Consider the following 24150-nt stretch of genomic DNA (forward strand, 5'->3'; position numbering starts at 1 on the left):
GGCAGAGAGTCAGTGCAGGATACATCCGCCCACCTTCCACATGCATGAGTGCGCTGACGAAATGCGCCACAGCGCTGTGCCCAGGCATGCACGTGTGGACATGAATGTGCAGGGATGCCTCTTCGCTTACATCATATGCTTACGTTTTAGGGTTGGAATGGATACCGAAGTATGACAAAGGTTTGAGAATATGTAGGAATTATTATTATTTGAATATGTGTGAAATTGTTGAAACAACTGTGTGTGTGTGTTTGTGTGCGTTAGGTAGGTGGTACTTGTCAAGTAACATCACATGAATGCCCGGACCCAAGGTTTCCCAGCAGAACATGGCCCAGAGCATCACACTGCCTCCACCAAGCGGCTTGCCTTCTTCCCACCGTGCATCCTGGTGCCATCTCTTCTCCAGGTAAACAACACACATGCACTCGGACGTCCGCATGATGTGATGTGAAATGTGATTCATCAGACCAGGCCACCTTCCTCCACTGCTCCATGGTCCACTTCTGATGCTCACGTGCCCATTGTAGGTGCTTTTGGCGATTGACAGGGGTCATCATGGGCACTCTGACCGGTCTGCGGCTACACAGCCCCACACACAGCAAGCTGTGATGCTCTGTGTGTTCTGACACCTGTCTATCATAGCCAGCATTAACTTCTTCTGCAATTTGAGCTACAGTAGCTCTTCTGTGGAATCGGACCAGACGGGCTCCCCGTGTGCATAAATGAGCCTTGGGCGCCCTGACCCTGTTGCCGGTTCACTGGTTGTCCATCCTTGGAGCACTTTTGATAGATACTGACCACTACACACCGGTGTAAAGAGGACGAGTGTAACACCCCACATTTTAGAGATGCTCTGACCAGTCGTCCAGCCATCACGATCTGGCTCTCGTCAAAGTGGCTCAGGATCCTTATGTTTTTCTATTTTTCCTGCTTCCAACGGTCAACTTCAAGAACTGACTGTTCAGTTGCTGCCTAATATATCCCACCCCTTGGCAGGAGCCATTGTAATGAGATAATCAGTGTTATTCACCTACCTGTCAGTGGTTTTAATGTTTGGCTGATCGGTGTATGTACAAGGATACTGCTGCAGTAGAACTTGCTGGAACCTGTCAGCCGTCAAGAAAATTGGATGTGTCAACATGAAATCATCAACAGGGTCTCTATGGGAGAGACGGGGGGGGGGGGTAGAGAGCGAGAGAGATTTTGTTGAGTTGAGAGTACTTTAGTTACACAGTAAAATACAGGACAGCATACATCCACAGTACAGCATCAACTCATGGCAACAGGTCCATGTTTCATTGGCAGGTCATAGGTCAGCTACGTTTTTGTCGATCATAAAAGCTAACGCAGCTAACATTTTAAAACATCTACAACACGATAAACATCACTTGCCGAAATGTGTCACCACTGACATCTATTTCTGTTTTTTATACACAACAATACTGGCTGAATACAAGAGTAAAGGAATTCTGGGATTTGAGTGCTTTGTTTTTTGTTTTGTTTTTTATGGTGAGGAATGAATGCAGGAGGAGGAGTGCAGTAAAAAGAGGCTTGTGGTGGACTCAGCTGTCCCTCCTGCAACACAAGCTAACTCCCTAAAGAGCCTTCCTCCATCCAGAGAGACAGGGGAGAGAGAGAGAGATGCAGAAAAAGAAAATAGAGAATGAGAAAGAGGTCGTGGAAGAAAGAGAGAAGGGGGCAGAGACATTTGAAAAAGATAGAAAGAGGACGAGTGTACAGAGAGACTGAAAGAAAACAGGATAAAAGCAAGGAAAAGAGACAAGAAGCTGAAAAGAGAGAAAAAGAGATGAGAATGGAGGTAGAGGCAGAGAGCAAGAGAGATTGAGAGAGAGCGAGAGAGAGAGTGAGAGAGGACAGGAGAGAGACAGGAGAGAAGAGAGTGAGAGAGAGAAGAGCGCATGCAAGAGAGAAGAGAGAAAAGAGAGAGAGAGAGCGCGACGAGAGAGCAAGAGAGAAGAGAAAAGAGAGCGAGAGAAAGAGAGAGTGAGCGAGAGCAAGAGAGGAGAGAAAGATGAGAGCGAGAGAGGTAGAGAAACAGTGAAGGTTAAAATAGTGAGATAGTGAGAGAAAACAGAACGTGTTCGAGAGCTCTCAGTATGCTAATTAATTTATGTTCATCCTCCTGTGTGTGTGTGTGTGTGTGTGTGTGTGTGTGTGTGTGTGTGTGTGTGTGTGTGTGTGTGTGTGTGTGTGTGTGTGGACCAACCTGCTGTGCATAAAGTGCTTCGAGCCAGATGTCCAGATACAGTGGACCGTATCTTATTGGTCATTTACATACATTAATTTTATATGCGCTTGCATTCCTTAATTTGCTATAGTCCTGCCCCTCGGCAGGCTGACGGTAATGCAGGGAAATATATACACACCAACCAACCAGCCAGCAGCCTATTTCACCCCGGATCTCTCCTTTACACCCCCTCTCTCTGTCATCCCACGGTCACAGGAGTAGTGTTGGGTGCAGAAGTCTTAACTCACCATAGGTAACTACACGGGTGAACCCTGACCAGGGATCCGTGTCCCGCCCCAGCAGAATGAGAAGGGTTTCACAAACACACACTTTCTAAGTATTTCTCTACCACACAAACGCACACAGCCTGGCCAGCTGACTGAACTGGGCCATGTCAACCAGGTGGCTGTACAAGGATTCATACTCACCCTGCACCAGCTGTGTGTGTGTGTGTGTGTGTGTGTGTGTGTGTGTGTGTGTGTGTGTGTGTGTGTGTGTGTGTGTGTGTGTGTGTGTGCGTGTGTGTGTGTAAATCTTAAGTTAGACTTTGCATATGCTTATGTGTCTGTATCTGAGTGTTCAGTTCATAGACTAAATAGTCTCAGTACTTCATTAAAACATGTGTTACTGTGGGACGCCACACAGCCCTGCAGTGTTTCCTATGGTCTCCAAAACAGGTTACTCTTTTCTTCTTCTTCTTCTTTCTCTATAAACCCCACAGGTTGTGTCTGTGTCTGAGCCCGGGACCCATAGGGGCCTTAAAAACAGCTCAATTTGAGCAGACAGCCAAGCAAGTTCAACGAAGTCACAGGGTACTCTCTCTCTCTCTCTCTCTCTCTCTCTCTCTCTCTCTCTCTCTCTCTCTCTCTCTCTCTCTCTCTCTCTCTCTCTCTCTCGCTCTCTCACTCTGTGATTGTGTATGCCTGTGTGTGTGTGTGTGAGAGACAGAGACAGACTCACACACACACACACAATGTAGGCCATTTGAGGGGGCGGCTGTTTGGGATATGCAAAAGAAGTACAAGAGCTTTTATGAAAATGGTTCAGAAGGAGAGGAGAGGGATGGGTGATGGAGGGCAAGGAGAGGTAGAAGAGGAAAGAGGGTGTGTGTGTGTGAAAATGAGAGACAAAAACAGACAGAAATACACACACACGCACACACGCACACACACACACACACACACACACACACACACACACACACCACTTTCAGTGGCCGTAATCCCACAACACATGATAAAAGTGATAGTAAAAAAAATTGATGATCACCACTTACAGTAAATGGATGTGATTTAAGTTGCTGACGCAGCACGTAGAGAAAACACGCTTAGTAAAATATACTACTACTCTAAAAACAGACCCAGTAAAACTCAGTCTGAGCACGCGTGTGCGTGTGTGTGTTGTGCGTGTGCGTGTGTGTGTGTTAGAAATAGATGCGTGCTGCAGTGGGCGTGTCGCTTAAGGCCCACCTCTCTGCAGGCGGTTACCATAGAGACACGACATTGAGAGGGTGAAGAAATGAGAGAAAAGAGGAAGAGACAGAGAGTGGGAGAGAGCGAGAGCGAGAGCGAGAGCGAGAGAGAGAGAGAGGAGAGAGAGAGAGAGAGAGAGTGGGAGAGAGAGATGGAGACCGAAAAAAAAAAGGAGAGAGAGAAATGATCAGGTAAAATTGAGGCACTAAAACGCTGAAAGCGGTGAAAAGGGAAGAGAGCGAGAGAGAGAGAGAGAGAGAGAGAGAGAGAGAGAGAGAGTGATGAGAAAAAAGCTTATTCCCAGCGCTTAAATTAGATATTAAGTGTGTGTGTGTGTGTGTGTGTGTGTGTATGTGTGTGTGTGTGTGTGTGTGTGTGTGCGTGCGTGTGTGTGTGTGTGTGGGATGATACAATAACAGCGTTTGTAAAATAGTCTGCACAAAATAATGCATACGGGTGTGTAACATGTTAACAAGATTATACACGTTCACATTTGGGTGGGAAGTGGATGCGGAAGCAGCTTCTGCTGCAGCCGTGACCCCGAGGACACTCCCCATATTCTCGCTGGGCGGCCGCTTCGCTGGGACGAGACCGGCGGGCGTCTCTCACGTCACATCACAGCACCGTCTTACTGTGCCGATGCCGTTGTCCTTATACGTTCATAAAAGCCGAGGCTATTTTTAACGATCTTTCAAGCTTTTTTTTTTTAGAGAGATCTGTGAGGAGGATCAGGTAGTTTGCTCGCGGAGTAGTAGTCGGTTTCAGTGATTAACGTGTCATTGAGGCGGCTCAGATAACTGCAGCCTCTTTGAAACGCAGTTCCTATTTATTACCATTGTGACTCTCTCATATCAGAGGCGTCGCTCTTGCCACCCGAAACCTGCTCGGGCCGTTGCTCCTGTGTACATTATAACACCCAGCACCCACGTGTGTAACGCCAGAAATCTACGCTGGCCAATCAGCACGCTCCATCTGTGTGAATGACCCTCTGGTGACTGTCGTCCGGCGACATGGAGCCGCCGTGCTTTAGCTGCAGGACGTGGCCATGGCAGAAGTTAGTTGGGTGGGGGGGGGGGGAGAGGAGATAAAAAGAGAGGGAGGACGAGAGTGAGAGATGGAGGAAAGCAACACTCGCACGAGACTTCTGCACACGTGTAGATGTTCTGCAGAAAGGATGGAATGAGTGAGAAAAAGGGAGGAAAGCAAATGGGGGAGGGGGGCGGGGTGAGGGAAAGAATAAACGTGGGAGGTGAAGGAGAGAAGCCACTGGAACCAGATGGCCAGATGGGATGCAAAACCAGAGAGCGAGAGTGACAGAGAAGAGAAGCGAGAAGGTGAGAGGAGGAGGAGGAGGAGGAGGAGGGGAGAGGGGCAAAGAGAGAGACAGAGACAGAGACAGAGGGACAGAGAGAGAGACAGAGAGAGACAGAGTGAAAGCCAGACAGACAGACAGACAGACAGACAGAGACAGAGACAGACAGAGACAGAGAGAGAGGCAGAGCGACAGAAAGACAGACAGACAGACAGACAGACAGACAGACAGACAGACAGACAGACAGACAGAGAGCGAGAAAGACAAGGGGTGCAGTAGTCTGACTCAGCAGATATTTCATAGGTGGAGAAAGCAAAAACTTCCTGCCCAGCAAAAGGTCAGCAGCACCACTTCCTGTTTCCTGTCCTCCCCGTCGCTCTCCCTCCCTCAGCATCACTACACGACATTACACCTCAGACACTGAATCTGGTCTCAAAGACAAAATGTTCATATCAACTTATTTGCATTTTTTCACTTTAGTGTTCTGTAACAACGTGTCAAATGTTCAGTCAGTGTGACCCAGCTGGAGCAACACCAACACCCCAAATATGAAAACAAGCACAAGGCCACGCTCCTTGTACCTGGCAGTCAGTATAATTCAACCAAAAAAGCGTCAGTTTGTACAATGACACTAAACCTGAAACAAGCATGACCCAAAAAACGCAATGAATCACGTGTTGTAGATGACCAATTGCAAGCACACGTGCACCGGAAGAAACAGAAATGCACTGTGGGAAACGGAAAGACGCTCCCAGAAAATAGAAATACGGCATACGGCGTTCAGTCTCCCAGAGAACTTAGCCTAACCTCACAAAACCCAAACCATCTCTAACCTAATACCTAACCTTTTTTTATTTTTGTGGAATTTTCCCCCCTTTTTCTCCGCAATTGTATCCGGCCAATTACCCCACTCTTCTGAGCCGTCCCGGTCGCTGCTCCACCCCCTCTGCCGATCCAGGGAGGGCTGCAGACTACCGCATGCCTCCTCTGATACATATGGAGTCGCCAGTCGCTTCTTTTCACCTGACAGTGAGGAGTTTCGTCAAGGGGACGTTGCATATGGGAGGACCATGCTATCCCCCCCCCCCGAACAGGCACCCCAACTGACCAGCGGAGGCGCTAGTGCAGCGACCAGGACACATACCCACATCCGGCTTCCCACCTGCAGACACGGCCAATTGTGTCCATAGGGATGCTCGACCAAGCCAGAGGTAACACGGGGATCCCGTGTTGGTAGGCAACGGAATAGACCGCTAAGCTACCCGGACGCCCACCTAACAGCTAAATTATCGCACTAAACATTTGATATGTTGCCGACACGCGTCGAATTTTGGGAACGGCAATTAAGTTGCATGTGAACGTTTTGTCTGTGTTCCAAAAATATCCCACGAGCCCCCAGTCTAGGAGATATGGAGCAGGCAGAGACAGACGTCCTGTCTTCGGAGAGCCGACTAAACGACAGAAACAACTTTCCGACAGAAAAGTCACAGCTGTATTTAGTCAGAATAATGCAGGACGTGTCTCCTGCTGTGAAGGAGCCATCCACTTTGTTTTTCTCTAAGATAATGAGAAGCGGAAACCGAAAGTGGACTGATCATAAAGTGAGAGAGAGAGAGAGAGAGAGAGAGAGAGAGAGAGAGAGAGAGAGAGAGAGAGAGAGAGAGAGAGAGAGAGAGAGAGAGAGAGAGAGATGCAATTCAATTCAGTGATGCTTTATTGGCATGCCTGCATTAATTACAATGTTGCCAACGCAGGTGACAGAAAATCAGGTCAACAGAGTACAATAAATAAATAAATAAATAAATGGAAAAAGGAATAAATAGAACTGGCAGAAACTTAGAACAGCACTTGAACAGCAACTGATAGTAATTGAGAGTGTTTCGGTCACTCACTGACCCTTAGGCTATGGCATTCTGACACATTGTGCCGCAAGGTGTGCACCTTGGCCCTCTCCTAAAATAAGTGGCCATTGTTCTTTCTCATCCAGAAGTAGCAAATCTGGAATCTGGTTTTCAAATTTTTCCTGGTATTATACATATTCCTAGCCAAGATTTTTTGTGTCTACCCTTTTCAATGGCTAGACTGTGGTCACTGAGCCTGTACTTGGTAAGGATGTGTCTCTGCTTACTATCTCCGACAGTGGACAGATAGTCAGCCAATTTGTATTCTCTTTTTAGAGCCTTATAACATTATAATTTGTGTTGTAATTTGGTTTCTATGTCCCAGCGTTCCAAATATGAGTTTTTGTATTGTTTGATGATTTGGTTTACTCTAATCTGTGGTTGGTTAGCAGTGCTAGTCTGAAACTCATCTTTGTTGGTGGTTATGGGGTTAGTTAGTTTCAGAACCAGCTGACTGAGGGGACTCTTTCTTAGCTCTTGGATTTGGAATGCTTTAAAGTGCAATGTGTCGCGGGGACTTGATTTAAGGTACATCCAGAATTTAAGTGATCTTTTTTGGATATCTATTACCAATGGGAAATGGCCTAATTCTGCCCTGCATGCATTTATTGGTGTTTTTCTTTGTACAGTTGGCAATTTTTGACAGAATTCTGCATGCAGGGCTTCTATTGGACATTTGTCCCATCTAGTGTAGTCTTGCTGACTGAGTGGACCCCATACTTCACTTCCATATACTGCAATGGGCAGGATGACACTGTCAAAGATTTTGGACCAGATTTTAATTGGGATGTCTGTTTTATAGAATTTTATTTTTATTGCATAGAAAGCTCTTCGGGCTTTCTCTTTAAGTGCATTCACTGCCAGACCAAAGCTTCCCGAGGCACTGATTTTCAGTCCCAGGTAATCATAATTTAACATGTGCTCTAGGGCGGTGTTACCTAGAGTAAATGGGTGTCTACTTTCCTGACACCTGGGCTTCTGGAAGATTATAATTTTTGTCTTTTTTAAATTTAATGCCAGGGCCCAGCTCTGACAGTATTTCTCTAGCAGATCCAGATGCTGCTGTACACCCTGTCCTGTGGGTGACAGCAGCACCAGGTCATCTGCATAGAGCAATAATTTAACTTCTGTGTTGTTTAGGGTGAGGCCAAGAGCTGCAGATTGTTCCAGTAACACTGCTAACTCACTTATGTAGATATTGAACCAGGTTGGACTCAAACTGCTGCCCTGTCTCACCCCTCGCCCTTGAGTTAAGTATTCTGTTCTTTTGTCACCAAGTTTTACTCCGCACTTATTTTCCAAATATATAGATTTGATTATGTCAAACACTTTACCCCCTACGCCACTTTGGATGATTTTATAGTAATAATAATAATAAATCAATCTTATATAGCGCTTTTCTAACACTCAAAGTCACTTTACCATAAATGGGGTGAAACAAGACAACAGATAAACATACGGCAGACATACAGGAGTGGATGGGGAGGGGGCTACGAGAGGGAGAAGCGGCAGCCTCACACGACGCCAGCAGTACTCGCTGACTTAAACAGATACAAAAGGGCAAGAAAAACAAAAAACAACAGCACTGTATATAGTGCTGTTGTTTTTGTTGAGTGAGACAGTGAGCAGGTGTGCAAACAAGTGAAATAAGTAAATTAGGTGTGTGTGTGTGTGTGTGTGTGTGTGTGTGTGTGTGTGTGTGTGTGTGTGTGTGTGTGTGTGTGTGTGTGTGTGTGTGTGTGTGTTTGCTTCAGTGTAGCACTATCCTCATGGCCGTCACATTAAATGTGTTCTCAACAAGCTCTCTCTCTCCTTTTGACACGTCCTCTTTCACACTGCTTCCTCCTTCTGTCCTTGCCTCAGTCCCACCTTCCTTCCTTTCTTCCATGTTTCTTTCTCTCTCCCAACAGCAATCTCCTTATCTCTCTCTCTCTGTCATCTCACTTCTCTCTCTTTCTCTCTCTCTCTCTCTCTCTCTCTCTCTCTGTCATCTCACTTCTCTCTCTTTCTCTCTCTCTCTCTCTCTCTCTCTCTCTCTCTCTCTCTCTCTCTCTCTCTCTCTCTCTCTCTCTCTCTCTCTCTCTCTCTCTCTCTCTCCCTCTCTCTCTCTCTCTCTCTCTCTCTCTCTCTCAATTCAGTTCAATTCAATAACGCTTTATTGGCATGATTGTATTAATTACAATGTTGCCAAAGCAGGTGACAGCGAAACAGGTCAACAGAGTACCAAAAAAAAAAAACGGAAAAAGGAATAGCTCTCTCTTTCTCTCACTCTATCTATCTATCTATCTATCTATCTATCTATCTATCTATCTATCTATCTATCTATCTATCTATCTATCTCTCTCTCTCTCTCTCTACCCGGTTTTGCCTCTCAATCTCCTCCCCAGATTTCTCGTTTCCATGATTTCTCTCTATCGCTCTTACGCCCCCCCACCCCCCCTCTCTACCTCCTACTCTACATGTACTTATGGTTTTTCGAGTGCCAGTTGCCATGTGAACAGGTGCTAAGAGTCTCTTAAACACTAACACACACACACACACATGCACACACAAACATACTCACGGATTCACGCACACTTAGAAGGTTACATGCACATGCACGCTCAGATAAAGTAAGTTGAACAGCACTACTGGGGGGGGGGGGGCATGGTCCGCAGAAGACTAGATAGAGGAGAGGAGACGAGATGAGGGGAGGATAAAGACATCCAGAGGAACTGGCCAACTCTCTCACTTAGTCCTTCTTTCTCTAGCGAAGACCAAGATGGCTGCCTAAAATGTGTGCTCCGACAACTTTGATAGATTAATCTTTAAAAGGGTTGATTTCCGAGTTTGTTTCCGAGTCAATTTTCATAGCTCAATGGGCCAGAAGAAAGTCGCTAGTCCTACAGACGAGGTTGAGGAGATTAAGAAATCTCTCGACTTCTTGTCGACCGAGATGGGAACAGTCGCCACTCAAGAAAAGAGGATCTTGGAGCTGATGGACAAAGTTCAGTCACTCAAGAAGCAAATGCGGAAAACGATAGAAAGAGCACATTTAAAGACCAGATATTGGACCTATGCAGCCATGACCTCTGAGGACAACACTCCCCGGAGCAGGGACGATGCCTCCCAGGCCGAGAGGGAATTGCCGGAACATAAAGTAGTTGGTTTCTTGGAAAGCAAGGGCTTTTCTGTCGACAGCAGGGACATCGAGGCTTGTCACACCCTGCCCATCAAAAACAAAAGTACAACGCCAGCTTTAATTATCCACTTCAACAATTGGAAGTAAAAAGCAGGAGCTTCTCAAACAAGGATGGAAATTACAGGGGTCTGACGTGTACATAAATGAACACCTCACCAAGAAAAATGTGAACATTGAAAGGAGAGCATGCATACTAAAGAGACCGAGCAAGATCCAGACAACATGGACAGCAGCAGGCTGCAAAATATTCATTCAGCTGAATGGATCAAAACCAGAGTCAGCTGAAGCGCTTATCATACGGAACATAAATGAACTGGACAGGTTTGATGTATGAAAGCTGGAAGAGCAATCACAACAAGGTCACAGTATGAAAATGTGAAGATCAACATAACAAGGTAGCTGAACTGACTAAACACTGACTAAACACACCCATGTCAAGTTTGGACAGAAACCACTCATCCGCAGAATATTAAAAACTGAACGTGAAAACTTTCAAATATATGGAATATAAATCACAAGACACTGAAAATGATATGACTCTGAGAACAATTTCTACAAGAACACATGCAGACATTGTGACTATCACACGGAAGACCAGTTAAAAAGAAATTTAAAAATGGATGCAGCAATATCAATAATTCACTTCAATAGCAGGAGCCTCCAACTTTTCAATCACTGCTTAAGAAAACTGGAAAAGAAATTCACAGTAATTGCAATATCTGAGACTTGGCTGAGTGAAGAACAGACAGATGTGGTCGAGATTGAGAGATACAAAATTGTTTTTCATGAACAGGAAACAAACAAAAGGTGTGGGAGTTGTACTGTACATCAATGAAAATTATAAATGTAAATCTGTCAGGAATATGTCATATAAATAATGAGAAAATGGTCTTTGTCTGTGGGGATTTCAATATTGATCTGTGAAACCCAAGATAACACAATGCAACCACAGAACTCATCAATTTAATGTGCAGTACCAACTTGTATCCTTCAATCACAGGGCCAACTAGAATAACAACACACAGTGCTACACTAATTGATAACAGATTTACTAATGTTATTGACTAGGAAGTAACAAGTGGATTATTAATAAACGACACAAGTGGTCATCTGCCAGTCTTTGCAGCCATACAGGGCTGTAGTAGGGCCAAGAATAACACTAAAACAGTCAAAACAATTAGATACAAATCAAAAAATGCTATTAACTTCTTTAAACAAGACCTAATGACACAAAACTAATAATGTTTATGTGGAAGATGTAGATGTAGCCTATGACACATTTCTGTCCATAACAACTGCTCTCTATGAAAAGAAATTCCTCTCGTAAAGAAAGTAGTGGAACAAAAATGTGCTGAGAAACCATGGCTAACTAAAGGAATACTAAACGCATGCAAGAAAAAAAAACGATTAAATAAAGAATTCTTAAAGGAAAGAACAGCAATGGCCGAACACACATACAAGATATATAAAAAAAAACGAACACAAATTATGAGAAGCAGCAAAAAGGAATACTACAGTAAATAACTGGAGGAAAACAAAAACATTAAAAATACATGGGGAATCTTGAATGGCATTATTAAAAATGGAAGTGGGGAGGTAGGATACCTCAACCATTTCCTGACCAAAAAAACAGCACAACCACTACTGATCTGGCCTCAGCTACAGATGAGTTCAACAAATGTTTTACCAGTGTTGGTCCTGGTTTGGCTGGGGAGATTGCAAAATCTGGTAGTAATGATAATGTAGAAAGTAAAGATATATATGTTAAAGAAACAATGTTTATAAGGGGGACTGATGAAAAAGAAATTATTGACATTAAAAAAACACAAGAGCAAGACGTCCACAGAATGGAATGGTATTGACATGTTAACAGTTGAAAATATTATCGAATGTCAAAGTAAAAGTATCTTTATTGTCCCTTTCAGGGAAATTAGTTGGTGGTCAGTATATATATATAACTCTCGTGCAAAACCAAACATACAAACACCAAGGCAGAATTGACACATCACTGATGGACAACAAAAAAATAACAAGACATAGTGGACAAGGAGAACCAAAGGAGTTCAAATATACAGACCATGGAAACAAGCGATTTGCAGACAACAGATGAATACTATATACTATTTAACAATTGACTGGTAGTGGGGACAAAGGAAGCCTTGTATCTTTTAGTCCTAATACAGGGCATCCTCAACTGATGACCCGAGGGTAACAGCTCAAACTCTGGCCGAAGGGTGTGACCTTGGCAAAGGGAAGTAGCCTTTCTGAACACCCTCCTATTATAAAGGTCAGTAAGCTGGGCTTGACTTCTTCCTGAAATCTTACTAGCCTATTTGATGAGTCTATCAAGCCTTTTTTTATTGGCCAAAGTCAAATTACCAAACCAAGCAACAATCTACTGCTACTACTACTTTCAGCTGCTCCCGTTAGGGGTCGCCACAGTGGATCATCCATTTCCATTTCTTCCTTTCCTCTGCATCTTCCTCTGTCACACCAGCCACCTGCATGTCCTCCCTCACCACATCCATAAACCTCCTCTTTGGCCTTCCTTTTTTCCTCTTCCCTGGCAGCTCCATATTCAGCATCCTTCTCCCAATATAGCCAGCATCTCTCCTCCACACATGTCCAAGCCATCTCAATCTTGCCTCTCTTGCTTTGTTTCCAAACCATCCAACCTGAGCTGTCCCTCTAATATAATCGTTCCTAATCCTGTCCTCCTTCGTCACTCCCAGTGAAAAGCTTAGCATCTTCAACTCTGCCACCTCCAGCTCCGCCTCCTGTCTTTTTGTTAGTGCCACTGTCTCCAAACCATATAACATAGCTGGTCTCACAACCATCCTGTAAACCTTCCCTTTAACTCTTGCTGGTACCCTGCTGTCGCAAATCACTCCTGGCACTCTTCTCCACCCACTCCACCCTGCCTGTACTCTCTTCTTCACCTCTCTTCTGCACTCCCCATTACTTTGGATAGTTGACCCCAAGTATCTAAACTCTTACGCCTTCTTCACCTCTATTCCTTACTTCCTGACCATTCCACTGTCCTCCCTTTCATTCATGCATAGGTATTTCGTCTTGCTCCTACTGACTTTCATTCCTCTTCGCTCCAGTGCATACCTCCATCTCTCCAGGCTCTCCTCAACCTGCACCCTACTTTCGCTACAGATCACAATGTCATCCGCAAACATCATCGTCCATGGAGACTCCTGCCTGATCTCGTCCGTCAACCTGCCCATCACCATTGCAAACAAGAAAGGGCTCAGAGCCGATCCTTGATGTAATCCCACCTCCACCTTGAACCAATCTGTCATTCCAACTGCACACCTCACCATTGTCACACTTCCCTCATACATATCCTGCACCACTCCTACATACTTCTCTGCAACTCCCGACTTCCTCGTACAATACCACACCTCCTCTCTCGGCACCCTGTCGTATGCTTTCTCTAAATCCACAAAGACACAGTGTACCTCCTTCTGGCCTTCTCTATACTTCTCAGTCAACATTCTCAAAGCAAACATCGCATCTGTGGTGCTCTTTCGTGACATGAAATCATACTGCTGCTCGCTAATCGTCACCTCTCCTCTTAACCTAGCTTCTATTACTCTTTCCCGTATCTTCATGCTGTGGCTGATCAACTTTACACCTCTGTAGCAAACCAAGCAACAATACAGTACATTAAAACTGTTTCAATAAAACTTCTATAATGTCTCTGGGAGGAGACATTAAATGTCCACATTTTCCACAGGAAAAAAGTCTTTGTTGGACCTTCTTTGATGTACAAGCAACATGAGTTTCAAAGCAGTTTGTTGTCGAGAACAACCCCCAGATATTTGTAGCTGTCCACAAGCTCAATGTCAGCACCTTTAATGCTGGTTGGTACAAGACTAGGAGGAATCTTTCTAAAGCTGACTATCATGTCTTCAGTTTTAGACACATTTAAGTGAAGAAAGGACTCATCACACCAAGACACAAAATCATCGACCTCAGGTCCATGTTGTTCCTCCTTCCCTTCAAGAAGACTTACAATCACTGAATCATCCGCAAATTTGAATATATGTCTATTGGCATGGTTGTTATAGCAAAACCCCTGACACATATCTGTAACTAGTCTCTACAAACCAGCGTATCCCCAAAAAAAATGAAAACAGCTAAAGTCATACCAATATATAAATCTGTACACAAATATGTACTCTCAAACTACAGAACTGTTTCCTTGTTTCCAAAGTTCATTAAAATACTGGAAAAATATTTCATAAAAGACTAGCTGATTTTATCACAAAACATAATGTACTATATGAACAACAATATGGTTTTAGAGCTAACAGGGCAACCTCATTTTCACCGACAGAATGTGTAGAAGAAATTACATCATGAGTTATTAATACAAATATTACAAAGACATGGTACCAGAGGGACAGCACTATCCTGGTTATCCAGTTACCTACAGAATAGGTACCAATATGTCGCAATAAAAAACTTCAGAGACTTGAGGGAGGGGAAGAAGGACAGAGTGATGCCACTGGCTCACAGATGGCGCAGGGGTGAGTACCTGTAAAGTTGAGCAAGTTACGATAACCCTTATCACATTTTGCATATATTCAAATCATCATTACCAATTACTGAAAGTCAGGTGTCAAGTGCCCCAGGGCTCAGTGTTGGGACCATTGTTATTCATATTGTACATAAACAAAAAATGTGAAGTGTCAAAAACCCTGAAAACCATTCTATTTGCAGATGATACAAATTTACTTTGCTGTGGCGACAACTTGGAACAACTCGTGTATACAGTGGAAAAGGAATTGAGCAGGATGAAGACTTGGTTTGACGCAAATAAACTAACACTGAATTCAAGCAAAACAAAATGTATAATCTTTGGGAATCGATCTACCAACTCAAACAAGAAACTCATGATAAATGACATAGAAATCGAAAAAGTATCTGAAATTAAATTTCTCGGAGTATTAATACACAACAAATGAAGTTGAAAGCTGCACATAAATTAAATTAAAGCTAAAATACAAAATCAATTGCAATGCTGAACAAAGTCAAAGAGCCACTAAATCAAGCTCCCCTATATACATTGTACTGTCCCTTCATTCTCCCATACATTACCTAAGGTGTGGAAGTGTGGGGGAACACATCCAAAACAAACACAGATCCAATCTTCAACATCCAACAAAGAGCTACACAAACTGTAAATCTAACTACTTACAAAGAATCAATACATCCACTTTTTCTCAAACTAAAAGCACAAAATTTTAAAGATTTGGTTGATTTTAAAACTACTCAAAAATGTACAGAATGATAAATCAACAATTACCTATTACTATCCAAGGTACGGCTGAGAGAAAGTACACAATTTGAGAAGAACCTGTATATTCAAAAACCCACCAGTAAGGACAGATGCAAAGCATCACTGTGTTACAACCAAGGCAGCTGGTTTGTGGAATAACTGCAGTGATGAGCTGAAAACATGTGGTACTTTATCTGACCTAGAAAGACTCTTCAGAAACAAAATACTGAACAGTGATGAGACAGACCAGTGACCAGTTTTGTCCAAACGGGTTGATTTGTTTAAGTCGACTGAGAATGATATCATGGACACTGATGGCTGTAAATTGAACTTTCATTTCTTATTATGAATGAATGAACAATATAAGGGGGTAGGACTAGAAGAGTTCTCACCTTTTTAACATGATTGATATTATTTGAATTGGTTATTTGTGGCTTATATATTGCCGATGATTTTCTTGGTTTATTTGTTTTTATTGCTTATATGTTTTCTTTAACTTCTATCCATCCATCTATCCATTATCTGAACCACCTATCCTCCTCTCAAGATTGCAGGGATGCTGGAGCCTATTCGAGCAGTCAGTGGGCGGCAGGCGGAGAGACACCCTGGACAGGCCGCCAGGCCATCACAGGGCCCGCCCACACACACACACACGCACACACATACACACACACACACCTAGGGACAATTTCATAAGGCCGATTCACCTGACCTACATGACTTTGGACTGTGGGCGGAAACCGGAGCCCCCGGAGGAAACCCATGCAGACACGGGGAGAACATGCAAACTCCACACAGAGGATGACACGGGATGACCCACCAAGGTTGGACTACCCCGGGGCTCGGACCCAGGACCTTCTTGCTGTGAGGTGACCATGCTAACCACTGCACCACCGTGTGTTTTCTTTAACATGTTCAATGAAATTGATTATTGATTGATTGATTTCTTGATTGATTGGTTAATTTTGTTCCCCCTTTTTCTCTCCAATTGCATCCGGCCAATTACCCCACTCTTCCGAGCCGTCCCGGTCGCTGCTCCACCCCCACTGCCGATCCGAGAAGGGCTGCAGACTACCACATGCCTCCTCTGATACATGTGGAGTCATCAGCCATTTCTTTTCCCCTGACAGTGCGGAGTTTCGCCAGGAGGACGTAGGGCGCAGGAGGATCTCGCTATTCCCCCCAGTCCCCCCCCGAACAGGCGCCCCGACCAACCAGAGGAGGCGCTAGTGTATCGACCAGGACACATACCCACATTCAGCTAAAGGTAAATTAATTGATTGATTGATTGATTGATTGATTTTTTTAAGGAAAAAAAATTTCCCTCCCACGTATAAAGCAGTCCTATTACTCACTCTATCTTTATCTTTACCCCTTTCTCTCTCCTTTTTCTCTTTCCGTTTCTGTCTTTCTCCTCTCTCTATCCCTCTCTCTCTCTGTCCTTATCCATTTCCATCTCTCAGTCTCTAGAGCACGGTTTGCAGAGAGGCAAAGAGGTAGTCACAGGACATGGACGGTCTCCCAGTTACTGTCTGCCGCCGTTTAATCAATGACTTTTTTCTTTTAACCACACACACACACACACACACACACACACACACACACACACACACACACACACACACACGCAGCTCTTCGTGGACCGGGTTAGATTTGCTTCCCTCCTGTTTAGACATGAACGGATCAGATCTCGGACAACCTGGGGGAAAAAAAGCATCTCATTTTCACTTGCCATGTAAATGTAAGCTTAGCTACTGAGCCACGCTTTGAGTGTGTGTGGGGGGGGGGGGGCTTTCTCTGGGAAGCAGGTCTACTTCGGTGGTGCTACGGGGCCCTCAGACACCTTACTCTCAATTTAATGTAAGCTGTCCCATGGGGGGGGGGGTCTAATTCCAAAAGGCTTATATATCTGTTATGGGGGGGGGGCACAGGCAGGGTTTTACATTTTTTTTGTCATCTAAATTTTTATTGAATTTTTCAAAAAGAAGAATAACAGGAAGGCTAGTGGTATGTTTCAACAAACTTCACCCCTTCAGGGTCCTGACTTCATTAGACATGGCATGAAAAAGTAAAATAAAAAAATAAGTAAAATATAAAACAAGTAAAAACAAGTACGCATATGAAAGTAAGAAACTCAGTCTGTAATGAGAAGCAAGGGGAGCGCGCCACAGTCACTGAGCATTCTTGGTTATTCTTGAGATCTAAGCAAGACCTCCATCAGGCTTTATATGAGTCCATAAAAGATCCCAAGGGGTAGTCCCATCTTCCATGTAGCCTTTTAACCTGTTGAGCATAGACTCACAGGATGCAGTCTCAATCATTGCATTTACCCAATCTTTCTAGAGATTTAGCCATTTTCTAAAGTCTCAAGATAATTTTGGAAGCTGTGACCAAACCCACCATAATAACAGAAAAAACACCTTTTGATATATTTAATATTTGAGATCTGTCCCCTAATAGACATAAAGCAGGAGTCAGGGGGATTACAGAGCCAGACCAGCTACTCAGGACCTCCGCCACTTTGGAGGTCCTGAGGCCGCCGCGGGGCCATCGAAGAACGTACATGGAACACTTTGTAAAGGTGACGCCATTTTGTCAGACCGGAGCTCAGATCATTTGCAATGGTTTAAGAAATAAATCCACTTGGTTTCATTTTGGGGCAGCACGGTGGCACAGTGGTTAGCACAGTCGCCTCACAGCAATAAGGTCCTGGGTTCGAGTCCCGGGGTTGTCCAACCTTGGGGGTCATCCCGGGTCATCCTCTGTGTGGAGTTTGCATGTTCTCCCCGTGTCTGTGTGGGTTTCCTCCGGGTGCTCCAGTTTCATCCCACAGTCCAAAGACATGTAGGTCAGGTGAATTGGCCGTACTAAATTGTCCCTAGGTGTGACTCTGTGTGTGTGTGTGTGTGTGTGTGTGTGTGTGTGTGTGTGTGTGTGTGTGTGTGTGTGTGTGTGTGTGTGTGTGTGTGTGTGTGTGTGTGTGTGTGTGTGAGCCCTGTGGTGGACTGATGGCCTGTCCAGCATGTCTCCCCACCTGCTGCCCAATGACTGCTGGGACAGGGTCCAGCAACCCTGAGAACAGGATTAGCAGTTTGGATGATGGATGGTTGGATGGGTTTCATTTTGTCAGTCGGTCTGTGAAGAAGTGACGCATTTTACAAAGACCGGATATCTTATTACGAGGTAAAAACCCTTCATTTATACACCTCTCTCTCTTTCTGTCAGTCAGCAAGACAAAGTATTTCATTTTATCCATCTCACAGCCTGCGAAACAAAACCTGCTGATCGTAGGTCGAAATGAATCCCATCGTGACAGGCTAAAATAGATACAGGACATTGTTTGTTTTTTTTAGCCTTGCTAACAAATAGTACATGTGAGGTTTGCATGGGAAACTGCAAGTGTGCGCCATTTCCTCTAGTCCTGTTCATCTCAGAAAGTACCTTTTAATTCTAGCTACATCATTTTTTTATACCATTCGCCCCGCTCTCTTTCTCTCTCACTTTCTGTTTTTGCAGTTTAGAGTTTGCAGACTACAAAAATGAACCAATAACACAACAAGGCTAACATGTCGCCATAGCTAATGTGTTACTGCAACCAATACTTACTTCAATGTTTAGCTAGGTAGGGGACAAGATGGGCAAAGACTGAGAAACGGGCGTAACACACACACACACACACACATACACACACAAACACACACAGCTTTTCGTCTGTGTTTGTCTGGGACACAAGCATAATGAGTCACAGTCCAAGGACCAACTATACTCCCACATACCCAAGTTTTGCATGTTACCTGCACACACACACACACACACACACACACACACACACACACACACACACAGCTATTTCACATTCATACACAAGCATACATTCAATCAAATACCTACACTTGCACACAAACACTTGCTGCACTGACACTTAAAAACAAGGCACCGTCACAAAGCTCTTGCCCTAATGCACGAAAACCATCTCTCCCTCTCTTATAAAACACACATCCGTCAATAGAGGTTGGCTTTGTGTTCATCTCACAGCTCAACACTCCCATGCCACAACACTACCGCCTTGCCTCAACATGCCTTGTTCTGCTAGTGTGTGTGTGTGTGTGTGTGTGTGTGTGTGTGTGTGTGTGTGTGTGTGTGTGCACGTGCAGAGTGACTCAGTGTATGGTTGTTATGGGGTAGCAGACAGACACCACCCATACTAGCTAGTGGATTATGGACAGTAAACAGCTGTTTGACATTTCTAGGCCTAGGTTAAAGTTCTGAGCGAAGGGCACTCTCTGCTCATATCCCGTCGCCACGCTGTCTCCAACCACCTGAGAGTACTGCAATGACATGGAAGCAAGGCTAAAAACGTTCTTCTTTAAGAGCTTTCCTTCCTTTAAGGATTATTAACACCCCCAACGTCCACCCTTAATATGTATAGTTGTCGTCTTACCCGTTTCCTCTACTTGTGCTTCTATACATTTTTGACATTTATTTTGAATGAAAAGTGCATTTTCAGTGAAATGCATTATTAGAGTGAAAAAAAAAAATATATAGTATAGAGAGAGAGAGAGAGAGAGAGAGAGAGAGAGAGAGAGAGAGAGAGAGAGAGAGAGAGAGAGAGAGAGAACGAGAACGAGCTTTTTTTTTCCGGAAACCGTCAATGGTGTTGATAAAAGTGCCCAACAAATGAGGAGCAGAATATTGAGATATACGTAGGAAAAAAACTTTAATCCACAGTAATACTTTAATACATGTGATTCACTGAATTGAACCACATTGGCAGCTGATGAGTGTGTGACGCACAAAACAAGCTTGTACTGCTATGTATTGAAGTTTTTTCCTACATCTATCTTTATGTATGCTTACTGTCTTGTGTGGTGGCACTTTTTAGCGGTCCCAATGTATTTGGCCGACATTTCTATTTTTATGACATTTGTCACAAAATGTATAAATCAAAATGGAAATAAATAAATAAAAACAAATAAATAAATAGATAAATATCAAATTTAAACATTTCTCATCGTTTATATTTTATTACGACATTTCATATTTCTGCTGTTGGGGGAACTGAGTGTGCTAACTTTCAGTTCTGGGGGTTACTTTAACCGCCTACACAGTGGTACACACAACGTAGATGATAAATATTGTACACATTCTGGCTAGCTGCTGCAAAGCTTTGTGAGGATTTTCCCTCCACTTATGCTGCACAATGCTGCAAACCAACACACACACACAAAAAACACTGCAGTGAAGGGTTGTTCTTCTTTGTGCAAGTTCTGTTGTGTGTGTGTGTGTGTGTGTGTGTGTGTGTGTGTGTGTGTGTGTGTGTGTGTGTGTGTGTGTGTGTGTTTGATATTGATTATGTAAGTTACATATAAAATCAGGTGAAATTGCAGTGAAAGCGAGGCCCTAATAGTCATGGTGGACCAAACATACAAGAAAGCCCTTTGTACAAAAATGTAATCAGATTGACTCAATCTGTGGTTCCTTAATACTTTACTTCCTGTTGGAATGTTCAACAATATAATGTTACCGGGCAGCATATCTACGGCCAGCCAATCACAGCGGGCCGGGCTGAGACTGGACTCAGGGAAGTCAACACATGGGAGCCTGAAGATATGAAACGGTGGCAGACTCTCTCAAGTCTCAGATTCAAGCTTTTCATGTAAAGGTAAACCTCAGCCTCCTGTGCTGCATTCTCTGGCCGTGGCTTCCTCTGGGGTTGTGGCGCACAAACACACAAACACCAATTACAATTTTATTCTAATCCTCCCCGTCTGCGTTTAATGTCTGAGCCCTATCAATCTTCCACATCCTATGTTCTCTATCCGTCTCTCTCTCTCTCTCTCTCTCTCTCTCTCTCTCTCTCTCTCTCTCTCTCTCTCTCTCTCTCTCTCTCTCTCTCTCTCTCAAACACACACACACACACACACACACAGGGACTTGGATTATTATTGCGATTGTCTTGTATGTGTGTGTGTGTGTGTGTGTGTGTGTGTGTGTGTGTGTGTGTGTGTGTGTGTGTGTTTGAAAAGAAAGGGGATTGAGGTAGTAACCTAGATAGAGATAATCCTCATTCATTTTCCCTTCCTTCTGTCTTCACTGTATGGCGCGCATACACACATATACACACATATACACACACACACACACACACACACACACACACACACACAGTGTACTCCTGCATTTGGTTATATGTTCAACTTGATGCTGGTTGGGTGGGATTTTAAAAACAAACTAATCACAAAGTGCACCATGGGAAACTGGTCATGAGCCTGTTCAGGGCACACCTTTGCCCTCTGCATGGCTCTCTGTAGCTGTACAACACATTATATTCGAAGAGGGCTGAAACAGCCGTTTTCTCTAAAATGAATGGACAGCATTTGGCATTGGACCCCTTAGTTTTAAGGTGATGCAAGAGAATCACTACAATGCAAGTGTGTGCATGCATGTATGCCATTTCGTGCATGTCTGTGCACATGTGCACATGAGTGTGCGCGTGTGTGTGTGCATGTGGGTGGATGTGCATGAAGCCACCGGGAAATTCCAAGGTAACAGTTAGTACATCATTGCGCTGACAGAGCAAGTGTAACTTGACTGGTGAGAATCCAAAGTCCCTGCACAAAGGTTGATGTAGGCTGAGTAACAACAAACTGATCTCCATTGTTAAAGCAGCAAAAATACAGAAAATAACATTGTTAAAGCAGAGGAGCCAGGTACACTATGAAATATTAGTAGCTCAAAAAACTGTTCAAAACACGTCCTCAGGGGGCGTCCGAGTGGCGTGGCAGTCTATTCCGTTGCTTACAAACACGTGGGACCGCTGGTTCAAATCCCCATGTTACCTCCGGCTTGGTCGGGCATCCGTACAGACACAATTGGCCGTGTCTACACATGGGACACCGGATGTGGGTATGTGTCCTACTCGCTGCACTAACGCCTCCTCTGGTCGGTCGGGGCGCCTGTTCGGGGGGGGGGGGGGGGTAGCGTGATCCTCCCACATGCTACGTCCCTCTGGTGAAACTCCTCACTGTCAGGTGAAAGGAAGCGGCTGGCGACTCCACATGTATCGGAGGAGGCATGTGGTAGTCTGCAGCCAGCCCCCCCCCCGATCAGCAGAGGGGGTGGAGCAGCTTATGAACCTGCAAACTCAGGCAAACAGTATGAGCACCATCCCTCCAAGCCGACCAGGACACCTTCAGTTTCCTAAACTTTTTTTTTTTGGTGCCCCGACATGCTTACGCAACAAGTAAAGATTCCAGGGCACACCCAATAATTGACTCCTTTTAAACACCACATTACCTCTGGCTTAATTACACCAGAGAGGAGAGGCCGAAACAGACATGCCAACAAGCACAAGGCTGACTTCACTGGGACTTTAGCTACTTCACACCTTCTTCTTCCTCACATTTTTAAGGCTTACGAGTGATAATAATTACAGGGAGGATGACTTCAATAGATGCTGTGAGCTAGACTCGAACCAACGATGTCGAGAGCTCAACACACGTACCCATAGTACCCTGTTTATTAATCTAATGCTCTATGTGATAGGGATGGGATTCTGTGACACACGTTGATTCATCTTTCTCCGAAGCCTCTCGTTCATGTCATTTCCTGCTGACTTGCCGTTATTCCGGTGTAGCAGGTATTTGTTAGGGTGACATGGCTCTGAACCTTGACTCCCTCATAACTGATATTACAGCTTGGTGTGCTGGCGATCTGCCAGGTGAAACTACTTGTACTATTGCATTTATTTTCGATAGTTCTTGATAAGATTAGCTGGACATTTACCCCATTCCTCCTCGGTGCACCGGCTCAGACACAGATTTGTGTCTGAGAGTTGTGTCTGAACTTAAAGACAGGGTCAAAATGTGAGATATGTGTGGAGCCACAGAGATGAAAAGATCTCTAGTGACTAATTATTTTGTAATTTTTTTCCCCTCCCACTAACCTTTGGTATTGGGTCACACAGGGTTTGGAATCCGACCCACTATGCAAAGTCACAAAGACGGTAAACGGCTCCACCTCTGAGTCATTAATTAAAATGTATATAGTGTGGTTACATGGTGAAACTGCAAACTGGTACACAGGGATCGCCGGCTCGAATCCCCATGTTACCTCCGGCTTGGTTGGGCGTCCCTACAGACACAATTGGTTGTTGGTGCGGGTGGGAAGCCGGATGTGGGTATATGTCCTGGTTGCTGCAATAGTGCCTTCTCTGGTCGGTCGGGGAGCCTCGTCGAGGGGGGGGGTGTACTGGGGGGAATAGCGTGATCCTCCCATGCGCTACATCCCCCTGGTGAAACTCCTCACTGTCAGGTGAATAGAAGCGGCTGGCGACTCCACATGTATCGGAGGAGGCATGTGGCAGTCTGCAGTCCTCCCCGGATCGGTAGAGGGGGTGGAGCAGCGACCGGGACAGCTCGGAAGAATGGGGTAATTGGCCGGTACAATTGGGGATAAAAAGGGGGAAAAGTCCAAAAAAATAAAAAGTAAGTTTTTTGGGGGGTTTTTGGGTTTTGTTTTTTTTTTGGAGCCAAAGAAGCGTATCTCTTAAGTGTTGTGGGCATTTAATGGAAAACCCCACCTGCAATGGCAAGGGTTCCCCTGGCCTTTACAGTGGCTGAGGACTTACCCTGATATGAACGCTCACTAGAAGACAAACACTGTGTGCACGCTGCCATTAACTCGAGAAACCAGTTGATGGAAGTCTGTTTATCTTGTGCTTCCAGAGAAACGTTGCTTAATG

General features: G+C 44.5%; 1 protein-coding gene across 1 annotated transcript in view; it reads right to left on the reverse strand.

Annotated features, from left to right (window-relative positions):
- Positions 1-24150, reverse strand: part of rapgefl1 (Rap guanine nucleotide exchange factor (GEF)-like 1) — a 67208-nt gene that overhangs the window by 25753 nt on the left and 17305 nt on the right. The window contains exon 4 of the mRNA XM_056288547.1: positions 1083-1158. Within this exon, the coding sequence (XP_056144522.1) occupies positions 1083-1158 (76 nt within the window). The remainder of the gene's footprint in view (positions 1-1082; positions 1159-24150) is intronic.

Source organism: Lampris incognitus, chromosome 10 (assembly GCF_029633865.1).
Source record: "Lampris incognitus isolate fLamInc1 chromosome 10, fLamInc1.hap2, whole genome shotgun sequence".
Lineage (NCBI taxonomy): Eukaryota > Metazoa > Chordata > Actinopteri > Lampriformes > Lampridae > Lampris > Lampris incognitus.